Source organism: Eretmochelys imbricata, chromosome 5 (assembly GCF_965152235.1).
Source record: "Eretmochelys imbricata isolate rEreImb1 chromosome 5, rEreImb1.hap1, whole genome shotgun sequence".
Lineage (NCBI taxonomy): Eukaryota > Metazoa > Chordata > Testudines > Cheloniidae > Eretmochelys > Eretmochelys imbricata.
The window spans coordinates 609,394-634,461 of record NC_135576.1 but is presented as its reverse complement, the minus strand read 5'-3'; the positions used below and the strand labels follow the sequence as shown (position 1 = coordinate 634,461).

The 25,068-nt window shown below is 59.1% G+C and overlaps 2 protein-coding genes across 2 annotated transcripts in view; one reads left to right on the top strand and one right to left on the bottom strand.

Annotated features, from left to right (window-relative positions):
- Positions 1–8,770: 8,770 nt before the first annotated feature.
- Positions 8,771–16,254, bottom strand: CREB3 (cAMP responsive element binding protein 3). The gene is given in 10 exon segments (XM_077816567.1): positions 8,771–10,079; positions 10,379–10,463; positions 10,607–10,691; positions 10,911–10,979; positions 11,735–11,841; positions 12,949–13,041; positions 13,257–13,366; positions 13,594–13,891; positions 13,998–14,054; positions 14,056–16,254. Coding segments are annotated over 10 exon segments (1,389 nt in total). The 5' UTR covers positions 14,137–16,254; the 3' UTR covers positions 8,771–9,675.
- Positions 16,255–18,627: 2,373 nt separating this feature from the next.
- TLN1 (talin 1) overlaps positions 18,628–25,068 on the top strand; it is a 135,787-nt gene continuing 129,346 nt past the window's right edge. The window contains exon 1 of the mRNA XM_077816565.1: positions 18,628–18,797. The gene's annotated coding sequence lies outside the window, so the exon portion shown is untranslated. The remainder of the gene's footprint in view (positions 18,798–25,068) is intronic.

The window sequence follows — 25,068 nt, the reverse complement described above, 5'->3', positions numbered from 1 at the left end:
AGCCTGGTACCGAGCAATCCGAGCCTGGGTGAGCCAAGGCCCTCCCTTTGCATCCAATAAGGCTTGGACCATATGGGGAGTATAGATTTGCATAACCCCTCCCAATGTTAGCTTCTCGGCTTCCTCAAGCAATAGGGCAGTAGCTGCGACCGCCCGTAAACATGCCGGCCAACCCTTTGCAACCTGATCCAGTTGCTTAGAAAAATAAGCCACGGGACGTCTCCATGCTCCTAACAGCTGTGTGAGCACTCCTAGGGCCACCCCCCTTTCGTTCATGTACATACAACTGAAACGGCTTAGAGAGATCCGGCAGGCCCAGAGCCGGGGCTTCCATCAACTTCCTTTTCAAGATTTTTAAATGCCCTGTCAGCCTCTGGGGTCCAATAGAAGGGGTCATGATCTGCTCCTTTTACACAGTCGTACAGGGGTTTAGCCCACAATCCAGCGAGAAACTGCTGAATTGGAATTCATTTGCAAATTGGATACTATTAATTTAGGCTTAAATAGAGACTGGGAGTGGCTAAGTCATTATGCAAGGTAGCCTATTTCCTCTTGCTTTTTCCTACCCCCCCCCCCCCAGATGTTCTGGTTTAACTTGGATTTAAACTTGGAGAGTGGTCAATTTGGATGAGCTATTACCAGCAGGAGAGTGAGTTTGTGTCTGTATGGGGGTGGGTTTTTGGAGGGGGGTGAGGGAGTGAGAGAACCTGGATTTGTGCAGGAAATGGCCTAACTTCATTATCATGCACATTGTGTAAAGAGTTGTCACTTTGGATGGGCTATCACCAGCAGGAGAGTGAATTTGTGTGGGGGGGTGGAGGGTGAGAAAACCTGGATTTGTGCTGGAAATGGCCTAACCTGAAGATTACTTTAGGTAAGCTATTACCAGCAGGACAGTGGGGTGGGAGGAGGTATTGTTTCATATTCTCTGTGTATATATAAAGTCTGCTGCAGTTTCCACGGTATGCATCTGATGAAGTGAGCTGTAGCTCACGAAAGCTCATGCTCAAATAAATTGGTTAGTCTCTAAGGTGCCACAAGTACTCCTTTTCTTAATCCAAACTCTGGGATCCATATCCTGCAAAAGCCTGCCATACCCAGAAATGCCCTGAGCCGCTTACGATTACTTGGGGTAGGAACTTGACAGATAGCTTCCTTTCTTTTGCTTGAAAGCTGACGCTCCCCTTGCCTTAGCTGTAACCTGATCCCTCTCCACCTCAGACAACAGGGTTCTCAGGAGGATATTACAGTTGTCTCAGTCTGGCTTGTGACTACTGAGGCACCCCTCAAAGACTGAAATAAACCGGCTTGGATTCATGGAGAATTCCCCAGCCTGTGTTTTAAAAGCTGCTAGGTCTATTGGATTGAATGGCACATGGGTGTAAACTTGCATAGTGGTAGCCTGACATCCGTCTGCCCCTGGCCAAGCCACAACAGTCTCAGTAATCAAAGGATAGAGTCCCACTGAGGGGGCAATCTCTGTAACTCGAGGCATTCTACCCTTATAATGTGGGGGTGTGGGGGCCGAAGGGGACACCGGCTCTGCCATTACAGTGGGGGTGGAGGTCTGGGGACTAACATTAACTACTACCGAACCAGTCGGAGTCAAATTACAGCTCTGGAGAATTACAACTCTGTTCTATCTCTTAAAGGTATAAACGCTTGTGCATACAAATGTTTATTCCATTTACCCATTCACTGACAAAACAAAACTAATTGGAGGATCGTGTTGTAATTAATTGACCCTCCTGGTGGCCACCACTCCTGGTCCTCGAGTTGATATTGAGGCCAGTCAACTGTACAGAATCGTTTTAATTGGCTCTTAGTCATCGGATCCGCACCAAATACCTTCCAGTTTGCTAGAATGCATTCTAGGGGCGTACACTGTGCCCTAACCCCCGAGCTCTGTCCCTGTCCCATACCTACAGAGTAACTCTGGGCGTCCCCAGGTTCCAACAGAACATATAATCCGGATTTCAAAAGGTTCCTACCTTATCCAAGGGACCGGTTCTTCACCGTGGCCTGCAGCTGCTGCTCCCCCACGTCTAAGGGACCGGTTCCTCACCGTCGCCCACAGCTGCTTCTCCACTATATGAGTGCATTGCACCGTTGTGCCCTCCGGGGTCGATCAAATCGCGTCTCCTCCGAGGCCCCCAATGAACTCACTGGTGCGCGCTGGGCGTCGGTTCTCACCGCAATCCTCGACCTCCAGGAGGGGTCCGGGCAAGGCTAAATAGCAGCCTCGTCGCCCACCGAGGGACGCCAAAAGCTGTTGCCGGCACCCAGTGCCGAGAGGCAAAACAACAGCGGGGGGGAGGGGGGTCCGATACCCGGTGTGCATCACCCAATAATCACAACGGGGTGGAGAAGCAGAAAAGTTTATTTGCAGCTGCAAACAAGATACAGGGAGAATAGAATCTCAAATCCTGCACCCAGAGCAGGAAGTTACACAGGATTTTATACATCCTTTCTTCAGCAAACTTATCCAATAGCAAGCTGCCCTAAGTATCCATCTAGCCAGCCAATCCAGTTACCAGCTAGTTCCGTTGTTCTCTGTACCATCTGTTAAACCATACATAAAGCTGCTTTATTCAGCATTGTTCTTCCATAACTGCCCTGTTTGGCCTTGTTTAGTTTCAGGCAGTCTGACTCTGCAACATATTGTTGCAGATCCTCAGCATAACTGCTGCGAGTGCCTCCAAGCGGGGGGGGGGGGGGGGGGGCGGCGGCAAAGGACACTTGGGCCTAGTGCGAGGGGGCTTCATCGACTCTCGTGGTCTTCTATCCCCTCGAGTTACCTAGTGGCCATGCCCCAGTGTCCCCAACAAGGGTGAGATCCTAGCCAGGGCACAAGGGGAGCATGAAGGTGATGTGATTGTGTTACCAACTGAGGGTGTGGAAACCTGTAGCAAGAAGGAAAGGATTCCTGAACTTGTGTGTGGCAAAGGGAAGGAGAATGCTTCTGACCTGTTATCGAGGAAGTCTGTAAATTTGCCTGAAAGGGGATTGTGTAGGAATCCGCTGGATGGGCCAGAGGTAATTCTGGATGTAAGGGAGACCCAGAAAGAGTCTGTTGTTGCTCAGGAAAGTGTTCCTCTAGAGCAAGCCCTAGGTGAAGAGGGTAAGGGCAGAATTTCTGTGAAGGGTGAATTGTTGCATAGAAAAGCCCTAGGGAAAGGAATCCTCATGGAGTCTTTGCAAGCAGTTTACTGCAACTGAAGGGTGTGAAAGTGATTTAATCAAGAAAGTTTCAGTTCCTAACAGCCAGAAATTTTCTGTTGTGAATGGATCCACCGACTTTCCTGTTGAAGGATCCAGTGTGGAGAGCTTTGAGAAGGTCTCAGATGGAGTGAAAGCTGTTAAGAAAGTTAAACAGTCTTCTAACCAAGTGGCTGTATTTGGCCAGCTTGTTGGGGAGATAAGGTTGTTGAGAAAGGAATGTCTCCATGCTGGTTCTGTAAGTGAACAGTATGTGGCCCAGGTCAAGATGGGGGCTCTTAACCAAGAGAGCCCGAATTGCAGCCCTCTAGACTGGAGCACTGGGAGAAGACCCGATCCCAGTTTGACCCCCTGGGGTTTTGGGGTGGCCAAAGGGCATGGGCCGCATAAACCTTCCCACATGCGGCATGCGAGGGCTATCAACCACCCCTGACCTAAGGGAGGGCGTGAAACTGGAAGGGCCTGGTGTAACTCCCACCAAGGAAAGGTAGAGATGCTGGGGCATCCATGGGAATGTTGGTGGCTTCGAACTTCCCCTGGTCACCGGTTAAAGTGACCCCGCTCAGTTCGATCTCGAAGGGGGGTGAGATGTGACGAAATGGGACTGTTCTTAATGGTTCCTCTGAATCGTGTGGGGGTGCCTCAGTTTCCCCTAGGCAGTTCTTAAGTATCTAGGTGGTGGGGTAAGGGTGTATGATCATTGCAGAGCCCTAGAGGGCAGGTGTGTGCAGGGGTCTGGACACAGAGAATGGCCGACACCCTGTTTCCTGGCAACTGATGGCCTGGCCCTTCCCCGCTGCAAGGTGAGAGCTAAAGGGTTGGAGAACAAAGGAATCAGGTGACCACCTGGCCCGGGAAAGGGACAAAGCCCAGAGGAGGAGGGGCTGGAGGGAGTTTTCAGTTTGGGGCTGGCTGGGACATGGAGTGAAGGGCAAACATGGTTGTCTGGCTCACTGCCCTCCAGAATAGACCCAGCTGAGGGGTCCCGTTCTCTGCACCTACAAGCTCTGTGTTAGACCATGTTCCTGTCGTCTAATAAACCTCTGTTTTACTGGCTGGCTGAGAGTCCCGTCTGACTGCGGAGTTGGGGGGCAGGACCCTCTGGCTTCCCCAGGACCCTGTTTGGGCGGAGTCGCTGTGGGAAGCGCACAGAGGGGCAGGGGAGGCTGAATGCTCCGAGGTCAGACCCAGGAAGGTGGAAGCTGTGTGAGCTGTGTGTCCTGCAGACAGGCTGCTCCCAGAGAGGAGACTTCCCCAGAGTCCTGCCTGGCTTCGTAGGGAGCAGTTCCAGAGCATCGCCCGGGGACTCCGTAACAGATCCCTTGAATCAGATAAAGCCTCTATATGTGAGGAAATAGAGATATTATGCAGGAAAACAGGGTGGGGCCCAGGTGGGACAAAAACGCTTGACAGGCCTGGTGCTCTGCCGTGAGCTCCCTGACGTTGATACGAAGAGCTAAGTCGTGCTGCATCCAGCAACCGTTGGTGCAGAGCTTGCCCAGGTGGGCTTCCCGGCCCAGATCTGAGGCGTCCGAGACCAGGGTGAGCGACGATGATGGGGGCACAAAGGGATCTTCCCTTAGCACTGACTTGGTGTCTAGCCACCAGTTCAAGGATGAGAGGATGTGGTGCAGCACCGTGACCGCTCGGTCTAGGGGGTGCCTGCTGGGAACGTAGACCATTGCTAGCCACATTTGCAGGGGTCACAGATGAAGCCAAGCGGGCCTGACCATGTACGTGCATGCTGCCATGTGGCCCATCAGCCACAGGCAAGTGTGGGCTGTGGTGATCGGATGTCTCCTCACGTGGGCAATAAGATCCACCATGGCCTGGAAGCATGTTTCCGGAAGGAAGGCCCTGGCTTGCGTGGAATCAAGAACTACTCCGATAAACTCTATGCTCTGGACTGGCGTTAACAAGGACTTTTCTGTGTTTATTAGCAGGTCCAGGTCACTGCAGGTGAAGCGTACCAGATCGAGGCTTCTCCGCACCTGTCCTGGAGACCTGCCCTTGACGAGCCAGTCGTCAAGGTACAGAGAGATCTGGACGTCTAAGGTAAGCCACTACTGGTGCCATGCATTTCATGAACACCCTGGGGGCTGAGGACAGGCCAAACGGTAGCGCTGTGAACTGGAAGTGGTGCCTGGCCACTATGAAACGCAGGAACCGTCTGTGTCCTGGAAATATGGAGACATGGAAAAATACATGTCCTTTAAGTCGAGAGCGCGTACCAGTCCCCGGATCCAGGGAGGGAATAATGGAGACCATGCAAAACTTCAACTTCTAGAGAGACTTATTGAGGCCACGGAGGTCCAGGATGGGTCTGAGGTCCCCCTTGGCCTCTGGGATTAGGAAGCAGAGGGAATAGAATCCTCTTCCTTCCATGTCCCAAGGAACCGCCTCCACAGACCCCAGCTGCAGGAGCTTGTCGACCTCTGGAACCAGGAGTTGCTTGTGAGAGGGGTCCCTGAAGAGGGATGGGGAAGCAGGGGAGTGGGAAGGAGGGGTATCCACAAACTGCAGGGTATAGCCCTGAGCTACTATGTCCAGGACCCAGTGGTCTGAGGTAACCTGAGATCAGGCTGAGAGGTAGGGAGAAAGGCAGTAGAGCAAAGGATGGACAGGATCTGGCCAGCTGACTAGGGCGTCGCTCTCAAGCGCACCCTCAAAACGATCGCTTTTAGCCCCCTGGGTGTTTAGCGGGTCTGGGCTGGGCTGGCGAGCGAGAGGAGGAAGGGCAGCAACGGCTAAACCCAGTGTCCCGGGAGCTCGACCCACTTGGGATGAATTCCCTGCTGGGACCTTAACTATGAGCTAACTATGCACTTAACACTAACTACAATCGAACAACAGCCTGACGGCACAAAGTCCCAATGGAAGAAACCGCTAGCTCTTGACAAGCAAAAGAGGCGCTCTGACTGACCACCACAGGCGGTAAGGGGGAACTGCGAGAGCGTGGGCCGGCAGCGTCTGATACACCGCGGCATGAGCGCAGCACTCTAGGGGGTGCCACGGCCGGTCCTACGGGTACCGCTGAGGCAAAAATAGCCGATGGCCACACACATGGGCACACACACACTTAGAATGGAATCGACATTGTTCAATATCTTCATTAATGACCTGGAGGATGGCGTGGATTGCACCCTCAGCAAGTTTGCAGATGACACTAAACTGGGAGGAGTGGTAGATACGCTGGAGGGGAGGGATAGGATACAGAGGGCCCTAGACAAATTAGAGGATTGGGCCAAAAGAAATCTGATGAGGTTCAACAAGGACAAGTGCAGAGTCCTGCACTTAGGACGGAAGAGTCCCATGCACTGCTACAGACTAGGGACCGAATGGCTCGGCAGCAGTTCTGCAGAAAAGGACCTAGGGGTTACAGGGGACGAGAAGCTGGATAGGAGTCAACAGTGTGCCCTTGTTGCCAAGAAGGCTAACCGCATTTGGGGCTGTATAAGTAGGGGCATTGCCAGCAGATCAAGGGACGTGATCGTTCCCCTCTATTCGGCACTGGTGAGGCCTCATCTGGAGTACTGTGTCCAGTTTTGGGCCCCACACTACAAGAAGGATGTGGAAAAATTGGAAAGACTCCAGCGGAGGGCAACAAAAATGATTAGGGGACTGGAACACATGACTTATGAGGAGAGGCTGAGGGAGCTGGGATTGTTTAGTCGTGGAAGAGAAGAATGAGGGGGGATTTGATAGCTGCTTTCAACTACCTGAAAGGGGGTTCCAAAGAGGATGGATCTCGACGGTTCTCAGTGGTAGAAGATGACAGAACGAGGAGTAATGGTCTCAAGTTGCAGTGGGGAAGGTTTAGGTTGGATATTAAGACAAACTTTTTCACTAGGAGGGTGGTGAAGCACTGGAAGGGATTACCTAGGGAGGTGGTGGAATCTCCATCCTCAGAGGTTTTTAAGGTCAGGCTTGACAAAGCCCTGGCTGGGATGGTTTAGTTGGGGATCGGTCCTGCTTTGAGCAGGGGGTTGGACTAGATGACCTCCTGAGGTCCCTTCCCACCCTGATAGTCTAGGATTCTATGAGCAGGCACTCGCAGAAGAACGGTCAGTTACATCTGTTAAAGCTCACAAAGAGAAGGATAATCTCGGAAATGAACTCTCCCTGCTCCTCAGCCCTGGAGACCCTGGGAGATGGCACAGACGGCCCGCAGCCTGGCCCAAGCATCCAGTAGCATTTCTGGGTTCTGCAGCTTCCTTGGGGGGTTCAGCAAACTCTGAGGTCCACCAGGGTGACCCCTATGCCTGTTGGAAGCTGCAGCCTTCTAATTGCTTATTGGACGCTTGTCAAAGGGGCGCTCAGATTTCTGGTCTTAGTTTCTCTGCTACATCTGTTGGTAGCCAGTAGGTGCCGCTGGTGTGTAACAAATTCCTTTTACTGGAGGTTTTTATGTTTGATTCATTTCAAGGATTCGCAAAAAGGAAAGGAGGACTTGTGGCACCTTAGAGACAAACACATTTATTCTTGCATCCGATGAAGTGAGCTGTAGCTCACGAAAGCTTATGCTCAAATAAATTGGTTAGTCTCTAAGGTGCCACAAGTCCTCCTTTTCTTTTTGCGAATACAGACTAACACGGCTGCTACTCTGAAACCTGATTTATGGACAAGCATTCACGAGGGGCCTGCAGCTCAGCACAGGCCTAGCTGAGCCCTGCCGGCCATGGAGAGGTCAGCTCCTAGGGCACATAAGCCTTACCGCACCGGGCACTGCCCGGGGGGGAGCAGGAGCAGTTGCCCTCCCCCCAAGGCACACCCAGGGGCAAAGGGGGCAGGGCAGGTGACTCACTCAGCTGCAGCACTGCTGTGACCACAGAACTTCCCTGAATCAATCCTGGTTTGAACCGTCCCTTAGAAAAACACCCCCCTGGTGGCTGAAGAATTTCCAGCGATGGAGAATCCGCTGCCACCCCGGTATGAAATTGCTGCCGTGGCTCCTCGCTCACTGTCACCACTTACACCTTCGCTCTAGTGTGAATGGTCCCGCTGCAGCATTGGCTTGAGTGGGACCTTTCTCAGCTTGAGTGAAGGACCCTGGCGTATTGAGTTCCTCTTCCCCCACTGATACCGCGAGTGTGATCGTCACCCCTGAGCCTTCTGTTGGATAAACTCTCTGAGGCTGGTGCTACAGGGCAGCCCCACTTCCCCCTCTGCTTTACCACCTGTCTCCCCCTGCGGGCAGGGCCAGGCCCCTCTCTCCAAACAGGTGGGGCTGGCCCTGGCTGCACCAGGCTCAGGCTCTGCCCAGCTTCCTGGGACTGTGCAGACAGCGAGGTTCCAAATGCACATGGGGCAAAGCAGGTTCCCCAGGGGAAGAGGCTCAGCTGCTTCTGAGCAAAGGCTGCCTGCAGGAGGCTGGTTCTTTGGCTTGGCTGAAACACAGCACCCCCTGCCCTGGAGAGGGAGCAGGCCTGGAACAGGCCCCAGGTCAGTAGGGGCCAAGTCTCGCCCTGGGAGCATAGTGAGGTGCCCCCTTGCCTGGCTGGGAGGCAGCTGTGGGCTTAGACAGACACTGCACACAGGGGACAGCCCAGCAGCGGGTCCACTTTGTTTATACTTTATTATAACAGAGCCATTACTGTAGCAGTTAGGAGCCTGCTGGACCAGGCCCCCCTGTTCTCCTTTCCCTGGGCTGGAGCTGGCCGGGTGGGAGGGCGACACTGGCTGGTGCTGGCTCAGCTGGCGGTCCTCATCCCATGGCTCAGCCACGTTACAGCGACCCCTGCCCAGGGCTGCAGGCCAGATGTCAATTTATGGAGGAGGCCCAGCTAACCTAGCCCTCCCCCCTGACATGGGCCCCAGGCCCCACCAGCCCTGTTACAGAGGCTGCCCCTCAGGGCTCTCTGAACCTCCACCCCTGCAGCAGTGCAGCCCCCTCCCCTCCGGGGGATCATGATCAGCAGCCCCTTGACCAGCAGGAAGGCAGCACATAGCGCTGGGCAGGGACCCTCTGCCTGCAGCCGCCCCCAGTCACACCAAGAACAGCAGCTGAGGCTCTGCAGCGGGGAGGTCGATGAGAGAAGTTTAGTGCTGTCCCCTGGCAGAACCACACCCAGCTGGCATCCCCTGCGAGGCACAGGTTCTTGGCGTGCCCAGCTGAGGGATGGGAAATCATCGTGTTACTGGAAGGGACAGGTCACTTGGAGCTGCGGGACTTGCTAAGGGCACCCGGACGCAGGGGCCCAGCCCAATCAAAGTGGTTTTCCACTCAGTCCAGCCGCAGGGTACTAAGTAACGCAGGCCCAACTCCCCATGCTGGGCCCCCTCCACACTGCAGCTAGAACTGTTTCCTGCTACCCCAGAGCCCAGCCGCCCCCAGTCAGGATTGGTGGGTGAGGAGACAGATCCCGCTCAGGGGCATTTAGAAGCATTTGCGTAGACAAGGATCAGTCAAAACGGCCCTGGCAAATTCACAGCCAGGCAGCACGAGGTGCCTGGCGCTCACATCTCATCTGCACGGTGCTGCTGGATCACGACGCTGGTGGTGCGCTCCACCCACTCCTGCTTCTTGGTCCCCCAGGCTGATGGCTGCGCAGAGTGCAGGGGGCCCTTCCCAGGAAGCTGCTCTGGCTGCTGTTGGGGGGGACCCAGCTCAGAGCTGACTCCTGGCGGTGGGTCGGAGGATGAGTTACTGTTGATGGCAGAGCCATGCTCCGCCTTGGGTGGGCTCTGTTCCCCATCCCGGGAGTGATTGAGGCTGCCTGGCAGCGGGGCCGTCTCAGATTCCAGGGCCAGTCCCTCCATTGTGCGCTCTCCCCGTGTTTCAGGCCCCTCTGCCTGCTGGGCAGCTGCTGCCTGAAAGTGGGCCGTGTCACTCGGGTACTCCCGGATCTGACGAGACAGCACTGTAAGAGAGAGGAGAGTTAGCCTGACATCGCCAAGAATGTTGTGCGCCTGGGCGGGGGCTGACCCCAGGCTCTCCTGGCCCTACTCTGCGCGGGGCAGGGGAGAGCAGCTTTGCCAGCAGCCGGACAGGACAGCAGAGCAACCCACAAACAGGCCCCACGCACACGAGGCATAAGCCCGTGACTGGGAAACCATGTCTCTGCTGGGGCCGCATCACCTGGAACATTCACCCTGGAAGAGTTCACTGTAGGGCACAATCCTGCCCCTCCCGCTCACCCCCATGCAACCAGTCACTCACCTCCTCGGAACCCCTCCTGCTGTACACTGGCTCCGAGCGGATAGAGACTGGGTGAGAGAACGAGGCAGAAGGATAGGAGCAGGACCTGGAGAGAGACAACTGAGCCATCAGCACCAGCGTATGACTCCAGCCCCGCCAGCCAAGGAGGCTCCTCAGCACCACCCACGTGGCCAGCACAGATCCTGAGGGCAGGAGCTGGGGCCAATGCCCGGCTACAGGGCCACTCACCATGACGCAGGTGCTGGCGGTGGTGGTTTTGGTCGAGGACTGTCTCACCAGGGCTTGGAGCCTCCGTAGCTGCTCGAGCAGTGACCTAGGGCAAAGTGTGAAACGTAGGTGAGTGCAGGCCCTGATCCCAAGCTGCCCATCCTGCCGCTGAGCCCCGCACAGACCGCCGTGTCCCTCCACCCTGGGGAACAGGCTTCGCTCCCCTGGCATGTCCAGTGCTGACTGGAGGGGCACAGGGAGACAGTGCCCCCCCTTCCCACCTTCTTGCCCCCAGGTTTCCATGTCTGGAGTGTCAGGAACTCACATGTTCTCCTTCTGCAGCAGCTGCACCTTCTTCTGCAGCTCGTGGTTCTGCGCCGTGCAGGTGACAACCCTTCCCAAGCAGCGACGGGGAGAGAGGAAAGAGTCAGACTGACCCCCAGGGGAAACTGCGCTGCTGGCTCAGGAGGGTCCTGGCTCAGTGCCTGGTGCAGAATGTCCTGAGGGTGGGGGGCAGGTGTGACCTCATCTGTCCCTAGCACAGCCACAAGCTGGGGACACAGACAGCCAAACTGCTCTGACGCAGCTAGGAGGCAGGGCCAGGGGCAGCCCGATTTGCAGTACAGTCGCAGGGCAAGCAGACGGGGTCGCTGGGATCACCCTGGGACAAACCTCTGAGTGGTAAAAATCAGGTCCCACTCCTCCGCACGCTCACACCAGTGCTTGGAGCCCCCGAGCCGGCTCTGCTCCCGCAGCACGGGGCTGCTGGGGTCACTCGCAGCAGGCACTGCCCTGGCACCAAGGCAGCTCAGCAGGAGTGTCTGGCAGAACGCGGCTCCCATGGGAGGGGGAAGGGCTCATTCGCCGGTGGGGCTCAGCCCTTGATCAGAGCTTTGCAGCTCCGCCAGAGCGTGGTACAAACAGGCCCTGCCTATCGGCTTCTGCTCCTCTGGGCCCGGGGGCTGGCAGCTGCCTCCAGCGCCAGGAGTGCAAGCGCTTGGGTGTCCTCAAGCCAGAGCGTTCACGACCCCCAGTACTCTGGCAGTGGGCGCTCCCCAGACCCCACGGGAGGAGCAACGCCCTCTGCTGGGCCTATCACTCCCTGACATCCTGGGGGGGATGCAAAACCCACTGCTGTGCCCCTAGTACCTGCTCTCCAAGCCATCCACATAGACCTTCTTCCTGCGCCGACTGTCCAGGGCCGACTGCTTGTTCCGGATCTTTCGACGGACTCTCTTTAGGTGCCGCTCCTCAGCCTGAAACAGCCAGCTCAGGCTACAGGCCATGCCTGGGCCTCCAGACTCTGGGGCAAGAGCCCTGACCCCACCCTGCCCAAGGACCCTCCAGGGCACAGGGAGGAGCAGCTGGCAGGTATCTGCCATCGGGCCAGGGCAGGAAGGGCCTGGGGTGGGCACAGGCTACTCCAGGTACTTCTCACATGCTTTGCCTGTGGTGTCACTAGGAACCAGCTGCAGGCCTTGGCCCAGAGGGCGAAGTGACCTGCTGCCTTGCCAGTGCGTCAGGAAATCCAGGGGCGCTACCCGCACAGCAGGGAGACAAAAGGCAGAGGAGCCCCAGCTCTGACAGCACCTTGGTGCTGTTCCAGTCTCTGCATATGCACCCACACCTACTTCCACTGCCGTCAGCCCACAGCCCCTACACCAGGCGGGCATGCGCGCCTGGGCCTGGCCTCCAGCTCACACCAGGCAGGCCCACCAGAACCCGGCCCAGCCAGAGGTCTCAAAAACAGGGCCTGAAAGAGCCACTGGCCCTAGGAGACCAGGCCAAACTCCTTGGCAGGAGGGGAGGGCCTGAGCCAGTGTCCCTGCAGAACACGGCCCCACGTAGCACAGCCATCCGGAGGGTGCAAACAGGCACAGCAGACTAAGACTGGCCAGTTTCATGGCTGCTCTTCAGGTCCCCGTGGGCAGCTGAGGACTGTCAAGACTCACTTCACTCGCTTTCCTGCTACTGGGGAACTCTCCGCAGCAGCACAGACCCCACCATCCCTCCACGGTGGCCAACATGCCGGGGAGGGGCAGCAGCAGGCCACACCTCCCCGACACCTTCTTCCTTCTAGCAGCTAGAGGGGCAGTGGCTGCAGATCACCTAGCTGGGGTCTGGCCACTGGCTGCTATGGAAAATGGAGCCCTGCAAGCAGGGTCCAGGGTAGGAATCCAGCACCATCCCCATTCACGGAGCTGCAGGCTGAGCCTCTCAGCAAGACACCGGCGCTGCACCGTGGTAATGGGGCCCCCGCTTCATGGCTCCTATCAGTCTCTGGCCTGGGCCCCCTCTGAACGGATGAGTGAGGGGAGGGGCCATGCACTAGAGCATTGGGGGGGGGGGGGGCGTGAACTCACCTTGGTCAGGGGCAGGTGGGATGGCAAGGAGACACCCTCTCTCTCCAGAAGCTGTTTCTCCTCTTCTGTCAGGATCAGTTCCGGGAAACCGAACTACAACACAAACCAACCCGCTGCTGAGCACGGAGAACCCCTCTTCTGAACGAGCAAGGGAAGCCCCCAGGGCAGGGAACCCCTCTTCTGAACTAGCAAGGGAAGCCCACAGGGAGTCAGCACCCGAACAGGGAGTGGAAGTGGAAGTGAGGAGGGAAAGAAGGAGCCACCAGTATTAGCAGTGGGGCCTGTCCCTGGGGCGTGGGCCTCAGTACCTGCATGGGGGTCCCAGGCACGAAGTCATCCATGGGCACAGCAACCGGGAAGCTGAAACTCTGCTCCTCGACCAGCGTCTCCTCTGTACTTCCCGAGTCCCCCCACATATCTGGGAGAGGAACGAGAGTCAGCCGCCACCCACTGTACACCCCCAGCCAGCTGGCCCCATGTGGCAGAGGAAGACTGAGCCAGCAGGCCCCTCTTCCCAACCCCCGGCCTTCTTCTTCCACCTGGCAGACAGCACCAAGTGCTAGGCTGCTTCCCTGCCAAGCCGAGCACGGCCAGTAGCCATGGGCTCAAGATGCGGAATTGGGATTCCCCAGGCCTCTCCCTTACCCAGGTCAATGGAGATGTCTCCTTCTGCCGTGTCTGCTCTCACGCTCTCCAGCACCGCACTGTCCTGATGGAGGGAGTAGGTGTGATCAACCTGCACGATGTCAGAGCTCAAAGGGCTGCAGGCGAGGTCCCTGGCTGGAGACGCGTCCCAGCTGCTGGGGCTGGGGAAGGGATTCTGGTCCTCTGAGATGCCGCTATCACTATTGAGAGGCGAGTGACCCTGCAAGGCACTCGGCCCCTCTTCAAAGGGGCTCAGCAGGGAGCTGAGAAAGTCCTCCACCTCCTTGTCATTCAGGAGCTGCAGAGAACAGTTGCTGCTAAGCAGAGGATGGAGGCCTGAAAGCCCCCTCCCACGGCCCAGCCTAGCTCACTTCTCTATGCTCTGCACCAGACAGCAGTCTCACCTCGGGCTCCAGCAGACCCCAGTCTCCCAGCAGGTTGGCTTCGTCCCCTGAGAACTCTGGCACAGGGAGCATCATCCACCAGGAGGAAGCTGAGCAGCTCGTCATCTGCAGAGGCAACCACCTCTTCTGGGCACGACATCTGAGCAAGACAGACAGGGCCATCCAGGGGCCGTGGGAGAGACCCACCCTCGCATCCAGGAGAGGGACAGGACCTCCCTCCTGTCCCTCTGCCCGGGCACTCACATCTCCAAGGTTGTAACTGCCAGGAGTTCTACAGGGAAGGGTACAACACATGCCAAGCCAGGCCCCGGAGACTCCTGCGGCAGGACTACTGGTGCACCTCTGCCTGGCTGGCCGTGCACTGTCTGGGCCCAGCAGCCCACAAGCAGGGCAACGAAAGCAGGCAATGCGGCCACGGCAGCTCACAGTGTGAGCGCACTGCAACAAGGCGCAGCTGGCTGGGCAGGGCCCAGGGCAGTCACCTCTCCCAGCCACGATACAAGGCTGGCTCCTGCTGCTTTCCCTAGAGCCAAAAGATTCTTTGCACCCTGGCCTGATGCCAGCTAGGCCGGCACTCCTTGGAGGCCTCAGATCTAGATGACAGGTGCATCAGCTTGTGACCAAGCTGGAGGGCAGATCCCAGAAGCCTGAATCTCAGCACCGCAGCGGCTGCTCGGAAACAGGAAGTTGGTCTGTGGATCTCTCCCTCTGCTGCATCAAAGGAGCAGGAAGCAAGGCGGTGAGAGGAAGGGGAACGCAGGGGCCCCATTGTTCCAGCGAGCACACTGAACAGGTCTCCAGGCAGGCAGCCAGAGGAGGGGCTGGGCCACTGTGGGCTACAGCAGGCGATTCGGAAGGAAGGGTCATAAAAGCTGCTCTGCACATAGAGTGACACCTCCCACACCATACGTGTGCACACACGCGCGTGTGCACGCGCAAACCCAGCAGCCAAGGCATCAGCTATTGGGCACGTCAGACAACGCTGAATGGGGGTCACGCGGCTGCCACACTCTGCCCCTGCAAGCCTGTCTGAGGAACAGGAAGGCTGGGAGCCGGCTCTGCCCTGCTGAGTCAGAAGGCATCGCTGCAGAAGCGTGCCTAGAGGCAAAGCCTGAGGCAGGGCTAGGCTCCCCCATCGCCTCACTGCCTTGAGTCCCTATGTCTGGGCCCTCAAGGGACCAATCATGCAGCCCCAAAACGCACCCCTCTCCTGGCCAGTTCTGAGCTCTGGGGAGCTGCGGATAGGCAGCCCACATACAGGAATGCAGAATCAGACTAGTTCTCTGTGGGCATCCAGTGGCCAATTCCATGGCAATGAGCCACTGCCCCAGTGATCAGCCCCGGCAATAGACTGGCCTACACAGATCCTTGATTACTTGCATCATGTGTGCTTTCTGCAGCCACCCTGCGCTGCTTTTTTCTGCAATTCTCAGCCCTAAACAGACAGCTACACCCTGCACCGCACAGGGTGATTGCACCCCTCTACACAGCCTGCAGGCCCAGGGGACCATCTGGCCCTGTGGGTTAGAAACAGGTTCAGCCTAACTCTGGTTTCAATTTCTTTGCCTCACCATGCCATGCCAGGCCACCTTGCAATGACAGCTCAGGAACATGCCAAAATCCTATAACATCAGCTAATCTGCTTTAGAGCAGGAGAGGGGAGGGGCCTGGGAGAAAGGACTTGTGGGTTCTTTCCCCAGTTCTGGTTAGAGCGGGGGGGCTGGAAGTTAGGGCAATTGGCTTCTTTCCTGAGCTCTGGGTGGGGACTGACATCTAGTGGTTAGAGCCACAGGAGTTAGGAGCCAGCACTCCTAGGTTCTATCCTGGCTCTGGGAAGAAAGCAGGGGCTAGTGGTTAGAGCGGGGGGCTGGGAGCCAGGACTCCAGGGTTCTCTCCCAGCCCGGGGGCTAGTGGTTGGGGGGGGGAGCCAGGACTCCTGGGTTCTCTCCCTGGCCCGGGGGCTAGTGGTTAGAGCGGGGGGCTGGGAGCCAGGACTCCTGGGTTCTCTCCCAGCCCGGGGGCTAGTGGTTGGGGGGCTGGGAGCCAGGACTCCAGGATTCTCTCCCAGCCCGGGGGCTAGTGGTTGTGGGGGGGGAGCCAGGACTCCTGGGTTCTCTCCCTGGCCCGGGGGCTAGTGGTTAGAGCGGGGGGCTGGGAGCCAGGACTCCTGGGTTCTCTCCCAGCCCGGGGGCTAGTGGTTAGAGCGGGGGGCTGGGAGCCAGGACTCCAGGGTTCTCTCCCAGCCCGGGGGCTAGTGGTTGGGGGGGGGGGGGGAGCCAGGACTCCAGGGTTCTCTCCCAGCCCGGGGGCTAGTGGTTGGGGGCTGGGAGCCAGGACTCCTGGGTTCTCTCCCAGCCCGGGGGCTAGTGGTTGGGGGCTGGGAGCCAGGACTCCTGGGTTCTCTCCCAGCCCGGGGGCTAGTGGTTGGGGGGGGGAGCCAGGACTCCAGGGTTCTCTCCCAGCCCGGGGGCTAGTGGTTGGGGGCTGGGAGCCAGGACTCCTGGGTTCTCTCCCAGCCCGGGGGCTAGTGGTTAGAGCGGGGGGCTGGGAGCCAGGACTCCTGGCTTCTCTCCCTGGCCCGGGGGTTAGTGGTTAGAGCGGGGGACTGGGAGCCAGGACTCCAGGGTTCTCTCCCAGCCCGGGGGCTAGTGGTTGGGGGGGGGGGGGGGAGCCAGGACTCCTGGGTTCCCTCCCCGGCCCGGGGACTAGTGGTTGGGGGGAGGAGCCAGGACTCCTGGGTTCTCTCCCGGCCCGGGGGCTAGTGGTTAGAGTGGCGGGGGAGTCAGGACTCCTGGGTTCTCTCCCGGCGGTCGCGCCCCGGCGCTGCCGACCCCTTCCCCCCCCGTACCTCACTCAGCACCTTTCGCTGCGCGGAGCCGCTTCCAACACATCAAGAATGACGTCACTGAGCCCCCAGCAGCCTCTGCGCCGAAAGCCCGTCATTGGTACGCTAGGGCTGGCTCGGACCCCATTGGTTGGAAATAATGTCACTCAGCCAGTACTGAAGAGCCCGCCCCCAGCCCGCCCCTGAACGACGTGGTCTTGGGCCTGTGAGTGACGGGGCGCGGGAGGGGGCGGGGCTGAGGGCTGTGAGTGACGGGGGCGCGGGAGGGGGCGTGGCCGAGGGCCGTGAGTGATGGGGGCGCGGTAGGGGGCGGGGCCGAGGGCTGTGAGTGACGGGGCGCGGAAGGGGGCGAGGCCGAGGGCTGTGAGTGACGGGGGCGCGGGAGGGGGCGTGGCGGAGGGCTGTGAGTGATGGGGGCGCGGGAGGGGGCGTGGCCGAGGGCTGTGAGTGACGGGGGCGCGGGAGGGGGCGTGGCCGAGGGCCGTGAGTGCCGGGGCGTGTGAGGGGGCGGGGCCGAGGGCCGTGAGTGCCGGGGCGTGTGAGGGGGCGGGGCCGAGGGCTATGAGATGAGCTGGGCGGGGTGGGGAAGGGCGGAGTCAGGGGGCGGGGTAGGATGAGCTAGGCGGGGCGGGGAAGGGCGGAGTCAGGGGGTAGGGCAGGATGAGATTGGCGGGGCAGGGAAGGGCGGAGTAAGGGGTGGGGCAGGATGAGAGGGGCGGGGCGGGAAAGAGCGGGGTCAGGGGTCAGGGCAGGATGAGCTGGGCGGGGTGGGGCAGGGTCAGGGGGCGGGGCGGGATGAGGTGAGCTGGGTGGGGCAGGGTCAGGGGGCGGGGCGAGCTGGGTGGGGCGGGGAAGGGCGGGGTCAGGGGTCAGGGCAGGATGAGCGGGGCGGGCCGGGGAAGGGCGGGGTCAGGGGGCGGGGCAGGATGAGCTGGGCGGGGTGGGGAAGGGCGGGGTCAGTGGGGCGGGGCGGGATGAGCTGAGCTGGGTGGGGCAGGGTCAGGGGGCGGGGCAAGCTGGGTGGGGAAGGGCGGAGTCAGGAGTCTGGGCAGGATGAGATGGGCGGGGCGGGGAAGGGCGGGGTTAGGGGGTGGGGCAGGATGAGATGGGCGGGGCGGGGAAGGGCGGAGTCAGGGGCGGGGCAGGGAAGAGTCAGGGGGCGGGGCAGGATGAGCTGGGCGGGGCAGGGCAGGGTCAGTGGGGCGGGGCGGGATGAGCTGAGCTGGGCGGGGCAGGGTCAGGGGGCGGGGCGAGCTGGGTGGGGCGGGGAAGGGCGGGGTCAGGGGTCAGGGCAGGATGAGCGGGGCGGGGAAGGGCGGGGTCAGGGGGTGGGGTAGGATGAGCTAGGCGGGGCGGGGAAGGGCGGGGTCAGGGGATAGGGCAGGATGAGATGGGCGGGGCGGGGAAGGGCGGGGTCAGGGGGTGGGGCAGGGTGAGATGGGCGGGGAGGGGAAGGGCGGAGTCAGGGGCGGTGCAGGATGAGCGGGGCGGGGCAGGGCAGGGTGAGTGGGGCGGGGCAGGATGAGCTGAGCTGGGCGGGGCAGGGTCAGGGGGCGGGGCGAGCTGGGCAGGGAAGGGCGGGGTCTCTTGCGGGCTCTTGGGAGAAAACCAATGGCGGGGCGGCTGCTGCCTGCAGGGCCCTGCGCAGCCCCGGCGGAGACCCCGTGCTGCCGCGCGGGCCTGGCGCTCGGACCCCATCGCCTCCCTGAGGGCGGTTTTGGCGCCGCCGGGCCCTGCTCCCGCGGGGCGGGGCCGGGCCTTGCCCACAACCAAGATGGCGGCAGGCTGGCTACGCGCTGGGGGTGGGACGTGGCGGTGCGAGTGCGCAGGCGCGGCGGTACCACAGAGGGTCAGCACAGAGCGTCTCCCTGAGGGCGGGGGGCGTCGCTCTGTCTTTCCCTCTCAGCGAGTCGCGTTCGGAGCAGCGCCGCAGCGGGACCCTCCTGGCGCCCCAGGTAGGCCCGGGCGGGTCAGCGCTCGGGGCGGCGGGGAGAGCGGCCGGGGGCGGGGTCTGGTGCGCGGGAGCCTGCGGGGGGGCGGTGTGTGCGCGGGGGGGGTGGGCAGGCATGGGAGGGGGAGGGGAGGCCAGGCATGGGAGGGGGGAGGCCAGGCTCGGGGGGGGGGGAGGCCAGGCTCGGGGTGGGAGGCCAGGCATGGAAGGGGGAGGCCAGGCTCGGGGGGGGGAGGCCAGGCTCGGGGGGGGGAGGCCAGGCTCGGGGGGGGGGGTGGGAGGCCAGGCATGGAAGGGGGAGGCCAGGCTCGGGGGGGGGGGTGGGAGGCCAGGCATGGAAGGGGGAGGCCAGGCTCGGGGGAGGCCAGGCATGGAAGGGGGAGGCCAGGCTCGGGGGGGGGGGTGGGAGGCCAGGCATGGAAGGGGGAGGCCAGGCTCGGGGGGGGGGGGTGGGAGGCCAGGCATGGGAGGGGGAGGCCAGGCTCGGGGGGGGGGGGTGGGAGGCCAGGCATGGAAGGGGGAGGCCAGGCTCGGGGGGGGGGTGGGAGGCCAGGCATGGAAGGGGGAGGCCAGGCTCGGGGGGGGGGTGGGAGGCCAGGCATGGGAGGGGGAGGCCAGGCTCGGGGGGGGGGGGTGGGAGGCCAGGCATGGGAGGGGGAGGCCAGGTTCGGGGGGGGGGGGTGGGAGGCCAGGCATGGGAGGGGGAGGCCAGGCTCGGGGGAGGAGGGGGAGGCCAGGCTCGGGGGGGGGGGGGGAGGCCAGGCAGGGGAGGGGGAGGTCAGGGGAGGGGGGTGGGGGGGTGGGAGGCCAGGCAGGGGAGGGGGAGGTCAGGCTCGGGGGGGGGGGTGGGGTGGGAGGCCAGGCAGGGGAGGGGGAGGTCAGGCTCGGGGGGGGGGGGTGGGGTGGGAGGCCAGGCAGGGGAGGGGGAGGTCAGGCTCGGGGGGGGGGGGGGTGGGAGGCCAGGCACGGGAGGGGGAGGCCAAGCTCGGGGGGGGGGGGTGGGAGGCCAGGCTCGGGGGGGGGGGGAGGCCAGGCTTGGGGGGGGGGAGGGGGAGGCCAGGCTGGGGGGGGGGAGGGGAGGCCAGGCATGGGAGGGGGAGGCCAGGCTCAGGGGAGGCCAGGCATGGGAGGGGGAGGCCAGGCTCGGGGGGGGGGGGTGGGAGGCCAGGCATGGGCGGTGTGTGTGCCCAACGTGAGGGTTGCAAAGCGCAGAGGACACGCCTTGCAGGGTAATGATCGATCAGTGGCTGTGCAAGCCCCGAGCCTGGCAGGCAGCCGAGACAGACCCGCTGACTCAGCGACTTGCAGGCGGAGAGGATGGGAGCTGTTGTGGGAGAAGGCAAGGTACCCCGCATCTGACCCCCACACTTCTTTTCCCTGCTGTTGCAGCTCCCAGACTACCCGTCTGCCAGGCTGTGTCACTAACGAATTTAACAGCCTGGCAGCTGGGATTGGCTCATTTTACTGACCTAGCACAGCGGGACAAATGCCTTCAGCAGATACCATCCCCTCTGCCTGTCACTTCTGCTTCTGGACCTTCTTGGGGGAGGGATAGCTCAGTGGTTTGAGCATTGGCCTGCTAAACCCAGGGTTGTGAGTTCAATCCTGGAGGGGGCCATTTAGGGATCTGGGGCAAACATTGGGGACTGGTCCTGCTTTGAGCAAGGGGTTGGACTAGATGACCTCCTGAGGTCCCTTCCAACTCTGACATTCTATGATTCTCTGACCTCCCCAGGAACGGTCTTTGACAGTTACATGAACACTGAGCAAAGGGCCTCCTATGCTGCCTCCTCCCTGAGCACTACGGGGAGCAGCACTCTGCTGCCTGGTGTATGCACTCACTACCCACTTGCAGCTGAAGCTGTTCGTTCCTGTTTTTAGCTTTTCAGCCGTAGCTTGCTCCTTTCTCCCTGCGGGATGAGCAGGCAGCAGCTTCGGGGTGGCAGGCAGCTGCACAGTGGCTGTAGAGTGAAGTTTCTCTGCTTTCCAGCCCAGTCCTTACTCAGTGATGGCTCTGTCTGGCTCGACTCAGTTGCTCATACTGAGTCCAGTTCTCTTGCCATCTGTTAATTACAGTACATTTGCATTAACAGACCTTGCTGCAGGAAGTAGTGGTTAGTAGGAAACTTGCAAAGGTCGAGGTCTCAGGCCTCTTCAGTTTCTGCAGAATCTGAGCTTTCATTTAAACACCCCCCACACAGACCCACAAATTCTAGCCCTTCTCTGAATGCACTTGAGTGCCTGAGACTGCAGACAGGGAGCTCTTGGGCCTCTGCTGCCTCTGGTAGTTCCCCAAGCAACCTCAAGAGTGAGATTAACAAAGCCTGGGGCAGTTTCAGGGCTGCTCTTCGGGTTCCCATGGACAGGCGTCAACTGTGGGGTAAGTCTGATACCACTGTCACGCTGCTGGTCAGGGAAGCTTGAGTGGCACAGCCAGAGCTACCTGCAGTGAGGGGGCCCCAGAAAGGCTGGGGGAATAGCAGAGTAATGGGGATGACCCCTTGGAGCAGACAGCTGGCTGAGGGGGTGGTACAGCTCCTTTCTGCCAGGAGCTGTGGTGAGGAGGAGGGGAGCTTTGAGTTGATGAGTCCCATTCTAGTCAGAGATGAATCTGAAAGATGCTTCCAGATAGGGTCCAGTTGAAACATGTGCTAGGATTCACTGCACCTGGGGCAAGGGGCTGTGCTCTTACACCTCTCTTTATCGGTCTCTCTGTGGGTCTGCTAAAATCCTGTGCATTGGCTTCGTTGCTGGCTTCCCTCGGTGTGCAGCCTGTCCTTGCCCCCTCTCTGGCTGCAGTAGCAGCAGCGTCAGGCCCGTCTGTGTCAGGTTTTCACAGGGGCCATGCTCCTGTAGGGCCCGCCAGACTGCTGAATCTTGCTGTCCAGGGAAAGGCCAAGGCTTCTCTCCTGAGCTGTAGGATGAGGATTGGGGTTTATTCCCCCTCCCTGTCTGCTTCCTGCTCCGCTGCTGTCTCGGCTGAGCTGAGTCAGGCGCTGCTCACTGTTACTCAGGCTGGAGGAGATGGGGCTATGAGGAGCTGAACTCTGGTTGTGTGTGCTGAGGTGGGGTGGGGTTTGCTGCCTCCTGCCAGGAAATGCAACACAGGCTGCCTCGTTCATCTGTCTGCAGCTCCCGCTAGAGCTCTAACACCCCTCCCTCCATCCCTCTTCTGCTGTCCCCTGGACTGTGCTCCCAGAAGTTACCCTCTTCTCCCTGTACTGGCTTCTGCACAGGCTTGTATCCACCACTGGAAGTGTTGCCTGGAGCTTCTGTCTCCTTCATGCTGCTGATTCCGTGCCTGTAGGGCAGGGTTTTGTGGAACAGGTTTGTCTGCTGCCCAGTGCCAGAAGGGGAGGGGATAGGGCAGCTGAAATGGCCTGGGAGGTGATAGCTGTCCTCAGAGGGAGTCCTGCAGGTTGCGTTGGCATGCACAGTGTGGATGCTTATGGAGGGCTCCTTTGGGGGGGGTGTGTGGGGAATGGAAGGTTTCAGAGTAACAGCCGTGGTATTGTTTCATGGTCTCTGTGTATATAATGTCTTCATTGGATGCATACTGTGGAAACTGCAGAAGTGAGCTGTAGCTCACGAAAGCTTATGCACAAATAAAATTGGTTAGTCTCTAAGGTGCCACAAGTACTCCTTTTCTTTTTGGGAATGGAAGGGGGGTTCTGGGAAAACTCTTACTAACTTTGGCATACAAAGTACAGAACTTTTCCCAGAGCTGCTGGTGGTAGGAAAGTGTGTGGGCAGGTTGTGGCGGGGCACTGTGCCTTAAGGAATGTCTGTTAACAGTAATGCCCATCGCACGTGGGTGAGATGTCTCTGTCCCCTGTTTCTCTGTGGTGTTCAGCTGAGAACTGGATCCTGGATGCCATGTGTATCTCTGGGTCCTGACCCAGCTTTAATCTGTTGGATGGAAACAGTGAGTTGCCCTTCTGTCTTGGTTCCCCTGCTGCAGCTCTCTGGGGTGAGGCCTGGGTGTGTGGTTCTTAAGGTCAGTTTTAATGTGTGTGTGTGTGGATAGCTGATGGTCTCCAGCATGTGTGGGTGGATGCATGCTGTGGGGAGGGGCGTTGCCCGGTTCAGCTAGGCCAATCTCAGAAACAGTACCTGGGTTGCTTTGACCTCTGATTCTGCACCTTTTCTTGTGAGGGCGTGTCCTTTCTGTATGACCCTGGAGTACTTAGGGAGGGAGCAGTGTTTTTTTTTTTTTTTCCTGGGAGGGGGTGTGGGAACATGGTTATGAAAGTGGTAGCGGGTTATGTGCTGGCTCTATGGGGTACCTCTGCCTCTCCATCCCTGAACTCAGCCCCAGCTGGTCGTGGTTCTGAGCACTTGAGCAATGTAACTGTTTCTGGCTAGATATGTGATTAATGGATGTGCATGACTGATCTAATTGGGCGGCAGGGCCAGGCAGCTGTGGTGAGCTAGGCACTTTCCATCTTTAGTCATTCTCGTGCCCTGTGACTCTTCCTCCAGGTTCCTCGCTCCCTCCCCCTGAGTTAAAAGCTCTGCACTGGATAAGGCTTCCTGGGCACATTCCAGATGCTGAGCTGTAAAACCACTGGGGTTTACTCCGCACCTCCCAGGAAATCTCTCGCCAGCAGGAATCTCCTGGTGACAGGCTGGATGGCCTGCAGTGTTTGGTTTGCAGCCGTGTTTCACCCCTGCCTGTGGTGTGCCTGACCTGCTGCTGGCATGGATAAATTGGGTCACTGAGCTAACGAACTTGTATCTTTCTGGCTCTTTCTGAGCACTGTAATCACTTCCTGCCAGGGATTGCAGGGTGGGAGCTTTAATGGGGCACCCACTTCCAGTGGGGCTTTAGTGTTGGAGTGAGTTTGTCCTCCTGAATCCATCCCTGCTGGCAAGTGTCTCTTCTTGGGCACTGATTTCTCCTGCCATGGGGACTTCACGCCCTCTTTTGGCAGCAGTAGGCTTCTGAGAGATACAGAGTTTCTTTGCTGAAGGCAGCTTGCTTGACTGCATCAGCTGGTGACTCCCTGGGGATGTCCCAGGGCCCCTGGAGCTGCTCTCAGTGATGAGGTATGGAAATTATCTCTGCAAAAAGAGCAGCAGGGAGGGACCCAGACTGCCCTGGAGAGACTGCAGGGTCCCTGTTGTACAGAGCCCCTGAGGGACAGCAGCACAGCATCACCTCTACACGCTGCTGTTTTGATGGAGGTGGGGTGAGAGGATTTGGTGATGAATTGAGACATTAAAACATAACCGTGGGAATCTCCCTGAAATAAAGATGGTTGATGCCCCAAGCTGAGGAGCCAATTATGCCTCCCAGATGTATCCTTATAGCCTTGACCTGCTGCGCAGGATTTGAGAGGGTCTCTAGCTTATTACAAAAAGAAAAGGAGGACTTGTGGCACCTTAGAGACTAACAAATTAATTTAGTTATTAAATGTATTTGTTAGTCTCTAAGGTGCCACAAGTCCTCCTTTTCTTTTTGTGAATACAGACTAACACGGCTGCTACTCTGAAACCTAGCTTATTACAGTTACTCTGAATGATAGACTCTGGGCCCTGGGGCTGGGTGATGTGCATCTCAAAGGAAGGGTCTGATGCTGCCAGAGTGGTGGATGTTATTTCCACATGGGAGGACCAGGGCAGACATGTCAATCTGTCACTAACTGGCTCCTGCACAGGAAGATGCTGGCTGGAATAGCAGAGGCAAACTTGCAAACATTTGCTCTTCTCTGTTGTACACGGACTTGGTCAGTTCAGCCAGCTGCTGTCACCCTGCTCAAAGTCTCCAGAGCTGCACTTCCCTTAGGAACAGACCTGCTGTCACAAGTAGGCACACTCTGCCTCCCCAGCTCCCTCAGGGCACTGTGTCAAGCTGGTCCTGCAGGGGCCCCCTGTGCTATTTCAGGCATCCTTAGCCATTGCCTGCACTGGCAGTTATGGGAAAGCCAGCAGGGTTACAGCCTTACTGGTGGGAGTGCACGTGCTAAGTGGTGACAGGCATTTTTGCCACTCCACGCAGCATCAGGCAGTGGGGTGATAAACACTGGTGGCCGGTCTACACTAGCCCTGGTGCTAGGAATAGTGTAGAAGTGGGAGAGGGGCTGTCTGCGTCACAGCATACCTGTGAAATCGAGTGAGCTGACTGCCATCCAGGGCAAGGCATGTTCAGCATTGTCACTTAGGAAATGCCTACGGTCCAATTAGAGGTGCATTTGTAGCACATGTAGGATACCTGAGCTAGCTGTGATCTCGGTATCACAAGTACCAATACCAGCAAAACTGGCAGCATGGAC